Here is a 14,940-nt window from a genome sequence, read left to right on the forward strand (position 1 = left end):
CCTCTCTGCTGCAAAACACCAAACCACTTCAGACTGGCTCCCCCTCCTGGCTTGGAGGCCTTGAACACAGCCAGAACCACCATGGTTTTTACCAGAATACATGAGACACAAAGCACAAAGCTGATCCCAAATGCCGCATGTCTCAGCTGACATGTCCACAGTCGAGGGCGACCAATAAACAGCAGTGAACACAGGAAACATAACTTCAGAGACAGCAAGAGCAGGAAGCTCAGTTCTGAATTGTTGGCACGCACTATAGGTGTGCTATGATGATAGATAAAAATGCCCATGACAACAGCACACATACATGTGCCCAGTAATGAGGTTGCTGTCAAGCAGTAACCCAGAGGCTCATGGTAGGAGAGAAACTCTGTTTTCTTATGAACACAGTGGTCACGCTGGGGGCTGGACCAGAAATCCTCAGGACAAGTGGTGCACTCCATTGAGTCTATGAGAAAAGGAAAATACCTGAGATACTTGATATGATAATATCATGTCTCAAAACTGCCTTGTTTCAAGTTAGAAACTAACCACTTTTATTGCTGATCTTTCCCTCAGAACAAGGGATGCAGTCAAAACAGCACACAGGTTCCCCTTTCTTTCTGGCCATGCGGGTACCTGGAGGACAGCTCTCACTGCACACTGAGTGGGGTGGCTATAGGGAGAAAAAGAGATATCTATGATTATAAACAACTTTATACTTCTATAATGAGTTATCCATGGTATGTCTGAAAAATCAGATATAACCTTTTTTGATTCAAAGTTCCAAAATATTTTGCCTTCATCAATTGTGAATTCTTCACTCTTGAAGGCCGACCTCTTGACCTCACCCACATTCTGAACTTTAGTTCTTCCATCAGGGAGCCACAGCCAGTTCATGACATCATAGATTGCTAAGGCATCACCATTCTCATCAAATGACACTTGATCACCAAATGTTGTAGTGAAGTTGACTTTTTCCAAGTAATATATTAGCTATGTACAGAGATGAAAAAACAAATAAGACAGATTCAAACACACATCTCAAACACCTTGAGCAATTTTTGGGGTGCCTGACCCTCCTGTATTTATTTTTATTTTTAACCGACCTATTCCAGCATCATCGGCATCTGGTATTTGCCCCTTTCAGCCCAGATAAGTGTCACTGTTTGTGGTTGAGGGCTACAATTGTCTTTTTTTTAAAGTATTTTTTGGCCTTTTATGGCTTCATTGACAGTACAGCTGAAGATATGACAGGAAACATAGGGAGAGTAACACACGGCAAAGGGACCTGGGCCGGGAGTCAAACCCAGGTCCACTGCAGGGGCCTCCGCACATGGGACACGTGCTCTACTAAGTGAGCTAAACGGCACCCCTACAATTGCCTTTATGATGATAAAAAGCACTGCCATTACCCAGTAGTAGGTCATTTCCTCTCACTTTTTGTTCAGCACATTACAATTAATAGTACCAATCTGCATGAAACACTCAACTGTATAATTTAGTCATTTAACAGATTGAGTGTAAAGTGATATCACACCTGCCATGGCTCCAGTCTTTTCAAACTGCCACAGCTGTGCCCGCTGAAAGGCCCTCTCCCTGGTTCACACTGCAGCAGGTCATCAAGGGCATAGGCCAGAGCATACACAGCCTTGTACACATTATACTCTGGTCTGAGATTGGAAACATCCAACAACTCAGTCTCCACATCCTCTAGCTTTTCCTGTCCAGTACATAAAGTTCCCCCAGCCTCCACCCAACCTGCTGGAGGTGGTGGGAATCTACATTGAAATGTGAATTCCCAAAATTGGTTTACCTGAAACATATTCAATCAATCTTAGAAATGATGTTTATGTATTTTTATTGCAATTACCAGATCAGATTGCACTCTCACCATACTATTTTCATAGCTGTTGTTATGGTGTAGGTCAGGAAGCATTTGTAGAAGGAATTCCTTGAAGCCTGGTATTTCTCCTCGACGGATGGCAATTCCTAGTGTGCCAGCCAGGTACGGCATGAGATCAGGGGTCTGGAGGACAGTAGCAGCTGTCCAGGCTTCACTGGCAATCCACTGCAGGCCTGTCACATTCTGCCTCACCACCTGAGTATCAAAATAGAGAACTCCATAATGCCAGGTCATTAAAAGTAGTGTCTCGTCTTCAGTATTATGAGCAAATTGATGTGTCCAGTATCATTATAACCAAAGTTTTGTGTAATTGCCTGAGTAATTTATTGTGCTCTGAAACCTGGCTAACAGGGCTTTCAAAAAATCAGTATTTGTATTCGAATAAATATTTTTGTCAAAGGCCAACATGTTATCTAACTTAAATCTTTCAGTGTGACAAAAAAGTTTACAGGTATAACTTGTATTTTAAGCCCAACCTCTTCCATGAGATTAATCATGTTTCTCTCATGTGCAAACACAATGACCACACGAGCTGTGGATTTCTTCATCACATCTACGATCCTCTTTAGTTCATTTGGGTCATTGCTCCATGGTAACACCTCTAAGTAGGCAAGACAACCTCCACCAGAGTGTGCCAGGTCAGATTGGAAGGATCGAGCAGCATGGAGTCCATAGTCATCATCACTGACCAGCAGACCTGTCCAAGTCCAGCCAAAATGCTTCAGTATCTGTATCATAGCCTGCACCTAAGTGATTAAAAAGATCAGTTTTTGCAGGCTGAAATAGTCTTTTTATGGAAAACATCCTATAAATGGTTCATATTTTAACATATTTAGTTGATGGTTTTGCAGTATAGTATGCACATTTTAATTATGCTGATGGATGGTCACCTGGAAAGCATCACTTGGGATCGTCCTAAAGAAGGATGGAAACTTCTGCTGGTCACTCAGACAGGAACATGTGGCAAAATAACTCACCTGTGAAAGACACAGACTGTACATCCTGAAAACAAGACTTTTTCAGCTCTTCTAATCATTAAATGTTACTCCATGTTTACAAGTAGTGTTAGGCAAGACTCCTTCAAAATGCAATATACAGTTTTACACATTACTTGTTATCTTCATTTTAAAGTAAAACATTACTTTACAATATTATTATAATATATATATATATATATATATATATATATATATATATATATATATATATGTATATATATATATATATATATATATATATATATATATATATATATATATAATATCTCCATAGAGTGAAATGTTACTTATTACACTACTTTTTGGTTAGAAGGCAAATTGGCAAACTTACCATAGGTACTCTGTACAAACCTAAGATGGAGGAGATGGCGATAGAATGTGTAGAAGAAGAATCACCCACAATCCCTATGACTGGAGGGGTTCCTACACAGGCCTCATCTAACATAAAGTGCTCCCCTTGACCACTGACAAGGGATATTGCTGCACGAAATGCTGTCTGTAGTTTGTAACAGTTATCATAAATAATGTATCCCAGAGTCACATCATGTAGCAGGTTGGAGTTTCTGTTGATTTCATCAATAGCAAAGGCCATGGTCTGGACCCTCCTAAAACCTACAGCATCAAAACTAAAACAAATATCACTATTAACTTTAAAAAAAATACAATAATAATGCATACAATATTATAATACTATAATCATAATAATAAAACTAATAAAATAAAAAAATAATAATAAAATAACTCTGACAACACAAATACGTTGCATAAATAACATTTTTCTTTTAAATAATAATGGCAGATTAAATTACATAGATACAAAGGTAGAAAAAAACACATAATAGTATGCGTGCCAAGTCCCATTCTTTCAGTGTCATAATTGATTTGCAAAATATATATGATTCTTTATGATTTTGAGACTCACCCATGGCAGGTAGGCTGTTGTGGCTTAGATGTAAAAGAGAGGTCAGGAAACACAGAGAAGAAGTGAATTGCAAATATCCCACCTAGAACAACATCTCCAGCCTTGTGCATCTCATTAAGATGAAACTGTCCTTGTCCCTGGCAGGAGGAGGAATAAAGAGGGGAGGACACAGCAGAAGAGAAGTAGGAATACAATAAAATGAAATACATGAGAAAGAGAAAGTTGATCTTTAAAAATGTCCACATGACTTCCTTCCTGTAAGCCCTTTCTCTGAGTCAAGCCAGTTTTATTGGGATGTGTTCCCCTTTTGAAGATTTGCCGTCCTGTTTAATATAATGCACCACCCATTTGGGCTTAAGAAAAAGAAGGCGTAGGGCAGAAAATGCATTTACTTTGAGAGTGATTTTGTATATAGCATACTAAGAAATTTGGTGAAATAGTAAATTTTCCCATGTATTTTACTGTCAATTTGATGTAGGGCTTTTGTATCTGTCTGGCACACAATAACTTTTTATTCACTGTGTTATATTTGATATGGTGTGTTCTCTTCATAAAAATGCGTGCAGGTTATCTGACCTTTGTCTGTCAATGTTCCCTTAGCAAAAAGTAGTATACCTGAAGTTCATTTTATTAAGTATGCTTGAGTATAATTATAGCAAGTATACGTATATATGGACAATGTACTTGTAGCTTACTAGAAAGAGCACTAATTTAATACTTCTTCGGACTAAATTGGAACAAGTTTGTAAAAGTATACTTTAAGTATACTTTATAGGGTCATTTTAAGTTTACAGAAGTACACTTTCAAGTATGCAACAAGTACACTTATCTATATACTACTAGTGTAATAAGTATTAGTGTTGTGTCGGTCATGAACGTGTCATTCGAACAAACAAATGTTTTGAGTGAACAAAGTGAACGGAATCACTTAATAAACTAATTTGTTCCTTTCTCAGTTCAGTTGAACTCAGCCATGAGCATGCCGTGACTCACTTGTGAATCTTCAGCGAACGACACAGCCAGCATGCCGACGGGGACGTACTCTCCACACATAGAACTGTGAGGACGTGATTCACGTTCGCGCTGTGATTCGGTCATGATTCGCGAACCTACCGCACACAGAGAACTGTCACTGAGGACGTGCTTCTTGTTCACGTACTGTGCTGAAAGTGGTGCTGCATCACTCACTCACTCACTCACTCAGAGTTGATTCACATTCAGTAACCGTACTGCTAAAATTAGCGCTGTGTTGCTACCATCCGTGTAGCATCATGTTAAGTGATTTTACTGCACATTAAAAGTCACTCACGTTTGCGAACGTGATTCTCAGTGACATGAATCATGAGTGAGCAGTTCGTTCATTGAACGACCTGCTGAGGACGTGAATCACGTTCGCGCTGTCATTCACTCATGATTTGCGTTGCTGAGAACGTGATCCTCGTTAACATACTGTGCTGAAAGTGGCACTGTGTCACTCGCTCACTCAGGGAGGAGGAGTTGATTCACGTTCAGTAACCATACTGCTAAAATTAGCTCTGTGTTATACTGTGTGTACATCCATGTAGCATCACGTTAAGTGATTTTACTGTGCACAGAGGACACATTCACAGTGTAATAATTTTAGTGCATGTATGCCACTCAAAGCAGCGCTGCGTCTCCCGTGAATGATTGTGTACTATAGTCCGTGAACGCACCGTCCCTCAGTAAGTGAACGTGAACTTCAGGGCTGAATCATGAACTGGCTGTTTATCAGTTTTGATTGTTATGCAGGTGTCAGGGCTCATGGCAGTAACCACTAGTTAGCAGTAGCCCCACTGGAGCCTCTACAAATGCATCACTTACAGAGGTGGTTTGGCAGCCTATGCTTGGATGCCAAACCATCACTTGCAGAGGTGGTTTGGCAGCCTATGCTTGGATGCCAAACCATCACTTGCAGAGGTGGTTTGGCAGCTTATGCTTGGATGCCAAGAGGCACAAATACAACATGATTACCATTCCCTCATCAGTGCAGGAGGACCTGCCTGAAGAAGAGGGGCACTGGCCTTGTATCCGAGGATGTGTTTGCCAAACAGCCGCTGTTCGCTGTGGTTCTCTCTTATCCTGTAAGATGAACCATCCCCGGGGATGGTCAACTGCTTCATGCCATCCCTCCTTTTTGCCTCATCCCTCCACTCCTGGAGATTATATGTCCCTTAGTGGAACCTACTGTTTGTGCTTGAGGCTTTGCTCTTTGAAGGTGTCATTTATGATGGGTTTGCTGGTAGCACTGACCTTGGCAAAGAGAATGAATTGGCTATGTGCCCAGTTGGTTAATGCTGTTCTATGGTCCCTGCAGTGGAGCTAGTCTTAGACCAAACCCCTCTTTTGTTCCTTAGAACATACTTCTATTTGAGAGTAATACAGCTGGGAGGTTTAGTTCTACGCCCAGTGTAGGGGGACAGGGAGGCGAAACTACATCTGCTGTATTCAGTGCATGCATTATCATGTTATGGTAAAGGCTAATTGTGTGCTATGGTGTGGTTGATTGAAAACAAAAATATAAGACAGAAATAAACATTGTGATGCTATAATCAAAAGACAGACAGAGACCCAATACATTCTGACCTGTAGAAGGAAGGATATTAAGCAAGACAATGAACAGACCAGAAGTCCTGTCTCATCCACCAACTTTGAATAAATAACCAAAGCAAACAAAGTTGTTCTTCAGCCAGACACAGAGACTACAGGATACCACACCACAATATAATGAGTTTTTGTAACAACTTTTAACACAATGATATACGAAAATGCCAGTACTACATTTGCTGTGAGATGTGAGATGACTTTTAAGGTTAACCAGTATGATTTACTTGAGAACTGAGGTCTATCTATCATGATCTGTTAGATTCTGTGGATATCTTAGGCTTAGTGTTTGTTTCTTCTTCTGTTGTGCTTGCAGAGGTTCATTGAGAAGCTGGGCCAAGCTTCTCATTCAGCGGAGTGGCTGACACACATTCATCTGCAGCAGGTTGACAATTTGGGCATACTCATAAGCCCTGCCCTCCACATTACCTGCTGTCATTTGATTTCATCAGTTAGATGTGCTACATGACTCATGGTAGATAGTTGTTCTGTAAGACTTCCAGTATTTTCATGTTTCTCTCCTGGAGATCTAATGTTTCTCATGTTTTCTCTGCATCCAGTGTCCCTTCACTCAAACTACCAGTGTTTCCTGCTCCAGCCATCCAGCTCTCCGCATCTTCGCAGCCAGCAGCCTTACCCTATGCTCACCGGAGTCTCAACCCACCATGCCACTGTGAGCTACCACACCTCCTTCTCATTCCTTCAAGATGCAGAATCTGCCTGGGACTCTCTACATCTTTACCTGCGAATCCCTTGTTAAGTCAATAAATTACCTTCTACCCTACTTCCTGCCTCATTATCCGCTATTGGGTCTACACTCTACCAACCAAGCGTAACAGAATCATCTGGCGACAATATGGACACAGGAGATCTAACAGTCATCCACCAGGCCCTGAAGGCACAAGCTCTTGGGAAGACATGAGCAGATGCTTCAAGGGTTGATGGAATCTGACTCTTCCTCAAGTACACCTGTGAGTAATCATCCTATTTCAAGCTTAGCCCGGTCCTCTTCTCCCCCAGCTAAAGAATCTTTTGTTCACCAACCAGGACCGAAAATCCAGGGTCACGTGGTAGTGTTTGGCTTTAGTGCACACATGTCTTCAACTTACAACCAACCAGTTGTGCCTCAGATAAAGCTAAGATCACTTACACAATCAATTCATTGACAGGAAAGGCAGCACAGTGGGGAACAGCTTTGTGCTAGGCAGAGACTTATGTCACCTTTGTGACTGAGATGAAGAGGGTTTTTGATCAGCCAGTACAGGGGTCTGAGGCAGCCACTAGGTTATACTCTTGACATCAGAATTCACTGTCAACGGCCAAGTATTCTATGGATTTCCACATTTTGGCAGCTGAGACTGGTTAGAATGAGCCTGTGCTAAGTTGCATTTTTAAGATGGGTCTTTCTGAGAGATTACAGGTGACCTAGCATCTAGGGAAGAACCAGCATCTCTTGAGCAGCTGATATCACTTACAGTCTGCCTAGATAATTGGTTGAGGGAGAGAGAGGAAGAGAGAAGGCATCCTACAGATGCCGACCAGCTAGGTCCACCCCCAGTCAGTTTTGTCACTCCTTGCGTTTTTTGCCACTCTCACTGTCTCCATTCTGCCGCCACAACTGTCAAGGTATGTACCTCCATCACCCCAATATCATCAGATTTGTCTCTTGTGCCACTGGTTTACCAGGATCTAGCAATTGTTCATACTTCACAGTGTTCAGCAACAAACAAGCTCTGTCTCTGCCAGCTATCGCCCATATGACTGTGCCACTGATCTGCTCCCTGGTGCTCCTCTCACTTCCAGCTACATGTACAACCCAGAGAGAGTCAACACAAGAGTACATAAACAAACCTCCCGCTGACCCTGAGCCCATTGTGCCTTTTCTCGGGATCTTTGTAGCTGCTACCCAGGAGACTGAAACCACAGTCCAAGAGGCCCAACGCAATCACCACAATACTGGTACAGGTCCACTAAATTGACTCTGCCGCTCCATTAACACTAGTTGAAGGGTTGATGGATAGCAGATAGCATACATACTGCCTTATGTACTGTGACAAAAGAACTTGGAAGCAAAGCCCTGGTTGGCCAGTTACTCACATGCACATTTTTAGTGGGTGACTTTGTGTGTGTGTGTTTGGAGAAGAATATGACCATAGACTCAAGAGAAGGATGTATTTAGACAGACCGTTCTCAATCCAAGTTGTCAAATACTGACATTTTGTCATGCCTCTTGGTGCCTATGTTCTTTGTACAAGGTACCCGCTAGTTGGTCCCCCAACTTTGGTTGGTAATGTTATTCAGATTATTTTATTTGGTATATACTGTATTCATTTTTATAAATTTTAGCTACAATTAATAAATAGCACTGAAAATCCAGAGATAATTGTTTTTAAAAGACTGAATTGTACCTTTTAATGTTTGGAAACTAAGGAGCTCAGAGGCGCTTTTGGCATTATTTAATGGGCAAGTGTATCTTTTGGTCCATGTTTAATCCAGGCATGTCAAAAATAAATGCATACAGTAATGTCAGAGGAACTCATTTAGTGTGCATAATTTATTTAGATAGTGTTACATGCAGTTTAATGAGGTGAGGTAAAAGTTAAACCATGATATGTCACAAAAGCAATAAAAGCTCTCAAAATGAAACACAATGCTTCATACTTTAACTTCATTCTGGATTTCTGTGTAATAACATCATCCACCATTACATATGATACTTTTTGCTTGTATGTCTTGTATATAGAACAAATTCTGTTTCAAGTAATTAATTCAAGTTTTTATGACTTTGTGGTGCCCGACCCATGATTGCTTTCTTTGTGTTTCTCTCTGGTCTCAGTAGGATTATGTAACATTTGGGTCCAAACAGTGCCACCAAGAGACCAAAACTGGAGGCCAGGATGGCAAATACCTCTACTGCATCTGCATATTTGCCTGGTGAGCTGATATAAGCAGGTACAAAAGCCACCCACACAGCACAGAAGATCAGCATGCTGAAAGTGATGAGTTTGGCCTCGTTGAAACTATCTGGAAGATTCCTTGCTATAAATGCAATCAGAAAACTAAGTAAAGCCAATGAGCCAATATAGCCCAATAACACAGCAAAACCAACTGTAGACCCAACTACACACTCATAAACAATCTTATTATGGTAGTATTGAGTGTTTTTATGAGGAGTTGGGGAGGCAGATACAATCCAGGTAGTGCAGATTGCTGCCTGAACAGAAGTGAGAACAATAACTGTGACTCTCTGTTGCAGAGCACCAAACCATTTTATATTGGCTCCCCCTCCTGGCTTGGAGGCCTTGAATACAGCCAGAACCACCATGGTTTTGACCAAAATACATGAAACACAAAGCACAAAGCTGATCCCAAATACTGCATGTCTTAGTTGGCATGTCCACAGTCTTGGGCGGCCAATAAACAGCAGTGAGCACAGGAAACATAACTTAAGTGACAGCACTAACTGGAAACTCAGTTCTGAATTGTTGGCACGTACTATAGGTGTGCTGTGATGATAGATAAAGATGCCCATGACAACAGCACACATACATGTTCCAAATAATGAGGCTGCTGTCAAGCCGATACCCAGAGGTTCATGGTAGGAAAGAAACTCTGTTTTCTTAGGAATGCAGTGGTCACGCTGGACATTTGACCAGAAGTCCTCAGGACAACTGGTGCACTCCATGGCATCTATGAAATAAGGCACAGACTTGAAATACATGTCCATGTTATGTCTTCATACTTAAGAATAAAATACCAACCAGTCTCATTACTGATCTTTCCCTCAGAACAAGGAATGCAGTCAAAACAGCAAACAGGTTCCCGTTTCCTTCTGGCCATGCGGGTACCTGGAGGACAGTTCTCGCTGCACACTGACCGGGGGGGCTATAGGGAAAAAATATATATCTGTTATGATAAACTACTTTACACTATCACAAGTTAACCATGCAGAAAATATAAGGGGTAGGAAAATATCATCAGTAACCTTATCTGATTCAAAGTTCCAGAAAATTTTGTTTTCATCAATTGTGAGTTTTTCACCTTTGAAGGCCAACCTCTTGACCTCACCCACATTCTGAACTTTAGTTCTTCCATCAGGGAGCCACAGCCAGTTCATAATATCATATATTGGTAACGCATCCCCATTCTCATCAAATGACACTTGATCACCAAATGTTGTAGTGAAATTTACCTTTTGCAAGTAATATACTAACTACATGTATGGATGTCAGAATAAGGAAAACAGAGAAAAAACAGAAGACAGTTTAAATTATATTTCCATATATGACCATATTGAACACAGTTGTACAGAGGATTTATAAATCAAACTGCACATCATAGTCCTGCATAGGTTCGGTTACCCGCGGGCACCCGGCACGTGATCCGCACAATTTGGATGAAATGGGTGAAAAATATTGTACTGTGTCAGACATGGGTGCGGATCAGGTCGGATGCCTGGAGAGCGCAGGTCAGGTTTTGCGATTGCCATTTTCAAGGAGTCGTGCAAAAAAAAACAAAAAAGAAATTATTAGGGACACCTCTACAAAATCATGCCTGCATTTTAAATGATAAGCATTTATATTTCATATGAGCTTATTCATGCTTGCTCATGGGTTGGTGAGTTCGCAAAATAAGACCCGCGCTACCGTCGGAAAACAGGTTGGATGCATTTTTAAGTATGGCACGTACAGGCAGGTGCGGGTTTGCAAAATAAGACCTGTGCAGGACTATGCCGCAGATTACAGTTGGATGTATATATGAATACATAAACCCAATCATCAGAATAATGCTTGCATTGTACATTTCTGAAAATCATGCATTTGTTTATGTGGCATGTGTTCAGCCAAAAAAAACTCTTTCTCCAAAAGTGACAATTCACTCCACAGGAGGAGGGGATGCCTAAACGTCCTGATATGAAAGACAGCTCATGTTCATGTGACGTGAACTTGATATGACACGTTTTGCAGAAATGTTTATATTATATACATATCATATCAACATTTCTGCAAACTTGCAAATTCAGCTTATCCATGGTTTGCAGAAACATAAAATGGCAGCATTTCATACTGGTGACTGGACTGGAAAACCTTTCACTGACCTGGTAATACTATCCATTGCTATCAGTTAGTTGCAGGGAATATCACTTAAGATCTTTGTTTGGCATGTTACAATTAAGTATGTCATAGATCTGTATTTAATACTCAATACAGATATTAAAAAAAATAAATAAAATAAATTAAGCTGATGATTTAGTCCTATAACAGATGGTGTATAACGTGATATCACACCTGCCATGGCTCCAGTCCTCGCAAATTACCACAGCTGTGCCCGCTGAAAGGCCCTCTCCCTGGCTCACACTGCATCATATCATCAAGGGCATATGCCAGAGCATACACAGCCTTGTACACATTATACTCTGGCCTGAGGTTGGAGACATCAAACAACTCAGTCTCCACATCCTCTAAATTTTCCTGTCCAGTGCATAATGTTCCCCCAGCCTCTACCCAACCTGATGGAGGTGGTGCAAATCTACAGTGAAATGTGAATTCCCAAAACTGGTTTACCTGAAATATATTCAAAACAATGTTATTATTGACAACAATGTGTAATTCTTGCAATTAACACATCAGATTGCACAGTTAAACTCACTATGCTATTTCCAGCGCTGTTGTTGTGATGTAGGTCAGGACGTATCTGTAAGAGGAATTCCCTGAGCCCTGGTATTTCTCCTCGACGGATGGCAATACCCAGTGTTCCACCCAGGTACGGCATGAGGTCAGGGGTCTGGAGCACAGTAGCTGTTGTCCAAGCTTCACTGGCCAGCCACTGCAGGCCTGTCACATTCTGTCTCATAACCTGTATATCAAATAAAATGTATTACTCTATACTGCATTAATCTATATCATTTTAAGTTTCGTGAAATTTATCTGAATATTTATTCTCATTATAAAACCCTGCTAACAGGGCAGTTAACAAATTTGAGGTCTGACTCATTAAATTAAATATATTTGTCACAGTAATAATTAAGTTCTATTTCAAGTCCAACCTCTTGCATGAGGTTCATTATGTGACTCTGATGTGCAAAAACAATGACCACACGAGCTGTGGATTTCTTCATCACATCCACGATCCTTCTCAGCTCAACTTGGTCACTGCCCCAAGGCAAAACCTCTAAGTAGGCAAGACAACCTCCACCAGAGTGTGCCAGGTCAGATTGGAAGGATCGTGCAGCGTGGAGTCCGTAGTCATCGTCACTGACCAGCAGACCTGCCCAAGTCCAACCAAAACGCTTCAGGATCTGAATCATAGCACGCACCTAAAAGATGACACAGATAAGTGCACAGGCTGAAATAATCTTTCAGTAGAAAAGGTTACACAATAAATCATATGTATTTTTTTTCATTTCAAGATGTATATTTTTTTATTGCAGTGCAGAAACTTTCTTTTTTGTGCATGTTTAACTGCACATGCTTTTATGCAGTTCTGTTAAGCTGACAGATAGTCACCTGGAAAGCATCACTTGGGATCGTCCTAAAGAAGGATGGAAACTTCTGCCGGTCACTCAGACAGGAACACGTGGCAAAATAACTCACCTGTGAAAGACACATACTGTACATCCTGAAAACATTCAAAGCCTTTTCTGGCTCTTTTAATCTATAAAGGTAACTCCAAGTTTATGAGTGACATTAAATCTGAGATCATATGAAAATGATCCAAGACAATTTATAAGAGGCAAACTTACCATTGGTACTCTGTACGAACCTAAAACAGAGGATATGGCAATAGAACGTGTAGAGGAAGAATCACCCACAATCCCTATGACTGGAGGGGTTCCTACACAGATCTCATCTAATATAAACTGTTCCTTCGGACCACCGATTAGGGACAATGCTGCACGAAATCCAATCGCTAGTTTGCCGCAGTTATCAAAAAGACTGTACCCCAGAGTCACATTAGGTAGCAGGTTGGAGTTTCTGTTGATCTCATCAATAGCAAAGGCCATGGTCTGGACCTGTCTGAATCCTAGAACGTCAAAACTAACACAAAAATGACCACTGTTAGTACTGAGATTAAACATCCCATCATAACTGTGACATAACATTAACATGTTGCAGAAGTCAAAAAATTATAAATAATTTTCCTGACAGACTCACCCTTGGCAGGTAGGCTGTTGTGGCTCTGAGGTAAAAGACAGATCAGGAAAGTCAGAGAAAAAGTGAATCTGAAATATCCCACCTACAACCACATCTCCACTTTTGTGCACCCCATTAACATGAAACTGTCCCTGTAACTGACAGGAAGAGGAATAAAGAGGGGAGGATACAGCAGAATAAAAGAAGGAACAAAACAACATGAAGCACATGAGCAAGAGAGAGTTGATCCTTAAAAATGTCCACATGACTTCCTGCCTGTTGACCCTTTCTCTGAGCTTAGCCAGGTTTATAGGGATGTCTCCCCCTTTTATTTACTTGCAGTCCTATTTAAGTATGCACCACCCTTTTAGGCATAATTAAAACAAGTGCAGAAAATGTTCATTTGAGACTGATTTTGTATTAAGCATACTAACACATTTGGTGAAATAAGACATCTATTTTTCATTGCACTTCCATTATCTGTTTGATATACAGCTATTAGTTTATTGCTAGCTTATATTTGACATTAAGTGTTCTGTAGAAGAGTGTGTGCAAGACAGGTTTTCTGACCTTTGCCTGTCCTTGTACGACAGGAGGATTGACTCCCAACAGGGACAGGCTCAAGCTAGCATGATTGTCTGTAGAGGTTGTGTAGACCATCCAGGTGATGTGTGCCATCGTCATTCAGTGGAATTTGGTGTTTGCGCTTTAGGCTTTGGTGAATGATCCCTGTTAGTCTCTGAAGCACTCCTCATTTAGAACAGGTTTGCTGGTTGCACTAACCTTGGCAAAGAGAGTGAGCGAGCTATGTACCCTTTCCACTTACCCCAAATCGATGCTGCTCCATGGTCACTGCAGTGCAGCTGCTCTGTGCAGTGCAGTGCCGGCCCTGAGTAATTTGGTGCTCTGGGCAAGATTTTAGCCTGCGCCCACTTGCATTGCAATCAGTTTCACAATCAGTGTTTATACACTCAAACAGAAACTACATGTATATATTCAAGATTTTATTTTTTTTTAAGTCAAAAATATCTCACCAAATAAAAACTAAAGAAAGAAACAAGTGATAAAAATACAATATAAACAAGGCATTGTGCATACATATCATCTCTCAGCCTCAGCAAGTGCCATCTCTCATTTATCAGCCCTTTTGCAAGACAACCTCAAGCTCCTTCCATGTTGGGTTGGGGTTAGGGTTGGGGGGTCAGTCTTTTTGAACCTTGTAATTCCACTACAGTATCAGTAAATCTCTCTCTTGGTCTTGGGGTCTCGTCAGATTCAGGCAGCTTGCCTCTCTACCCGCTCCCCTCACGCAGGATAGGTACAGTGCAGCCAGTCAGGAACCCAGAAAATAGGCCTCTCCATTATTCAATAGTCTTTGCT

General features: G+C 41.1%; 1 protein-coding gene and 1 long non-coding RNA gene across 3 annotated transcripts; one reads left to right on the forward strand and one right to left on the reverse strand.

The window, feature by feature from the left end:
* The first annotated feature begins 3,951 nt into the window (after window positions 1-3,951).
* Window positions 3,952-7,238, forward strand: LOC119032635. Of its 2 annotated transcripts, none has more exons than XR_005078994.1 (4): window positions 3,952-3,987; window positions 4,762-4,864; window positions 6,744-6,902; window positions 6,988-7,238. It is a non-coding gene; the product is annotated as an uncharacterized LOC119032635 (long non-coding RNA). The 2 variants fall into 2 exon arrangements; XR_005078992.1 differs by having other exon boundaries at window positions 3,956-3,987; window positions 4,762-4,960.
* Window positions 7,239-9,191: 1,953 nt separating this feature from the next.
* LOC119008161 (extracellular calcium-sensing receptor-like) lies at window positions 9,192-14,176 on the reverse strand. The gene is made up of 10 exons (XM_037078270.1): window positions 14,131-14,176; window positions 13,582-13,606; window positions 13,170-13,464; window positions 12,934-13,020; window positions 12,474-12,743; window positions 12,077-12,283; window positions 11,716-11,991; window positions 10,413-10,640; window positions 10,189-10,312; window positions 9,192-10,117 (listed from the first exon to the last, which is right to left on the reverse strand). The coding sequence occupies exons 3-10, from the start codon at window positions 13,428-13,430 to the stop codon at window positions 9,192-9,194; spliced, it is 2,379 nt and encodes a 792-aa protein (XP_036934165.1). The 5' UTR covers window positions 13,431-13,464; window positions 13,582-13,606; window positions 14,131-14,176.
* Between the last annotated feature and the right edge of the window lie 764 nt (window positions 14,177-14,940).

This window comes from Acanthopagrus latus, chromosome 2 (assembly GCF_904848185.1).
Source record: "Acanthopagrus latus isolate v.2019 chromosome 2, fAcaLat1.1, whole genome shotgun sequence".
In the NCBI taxonomy this organism is placed as follows: Eukaryota; Metazoa; Chordata; class Actinopteri; order Spariformes; family Sparidae; genus Acanthopagrus; species Acanthopagrus latus.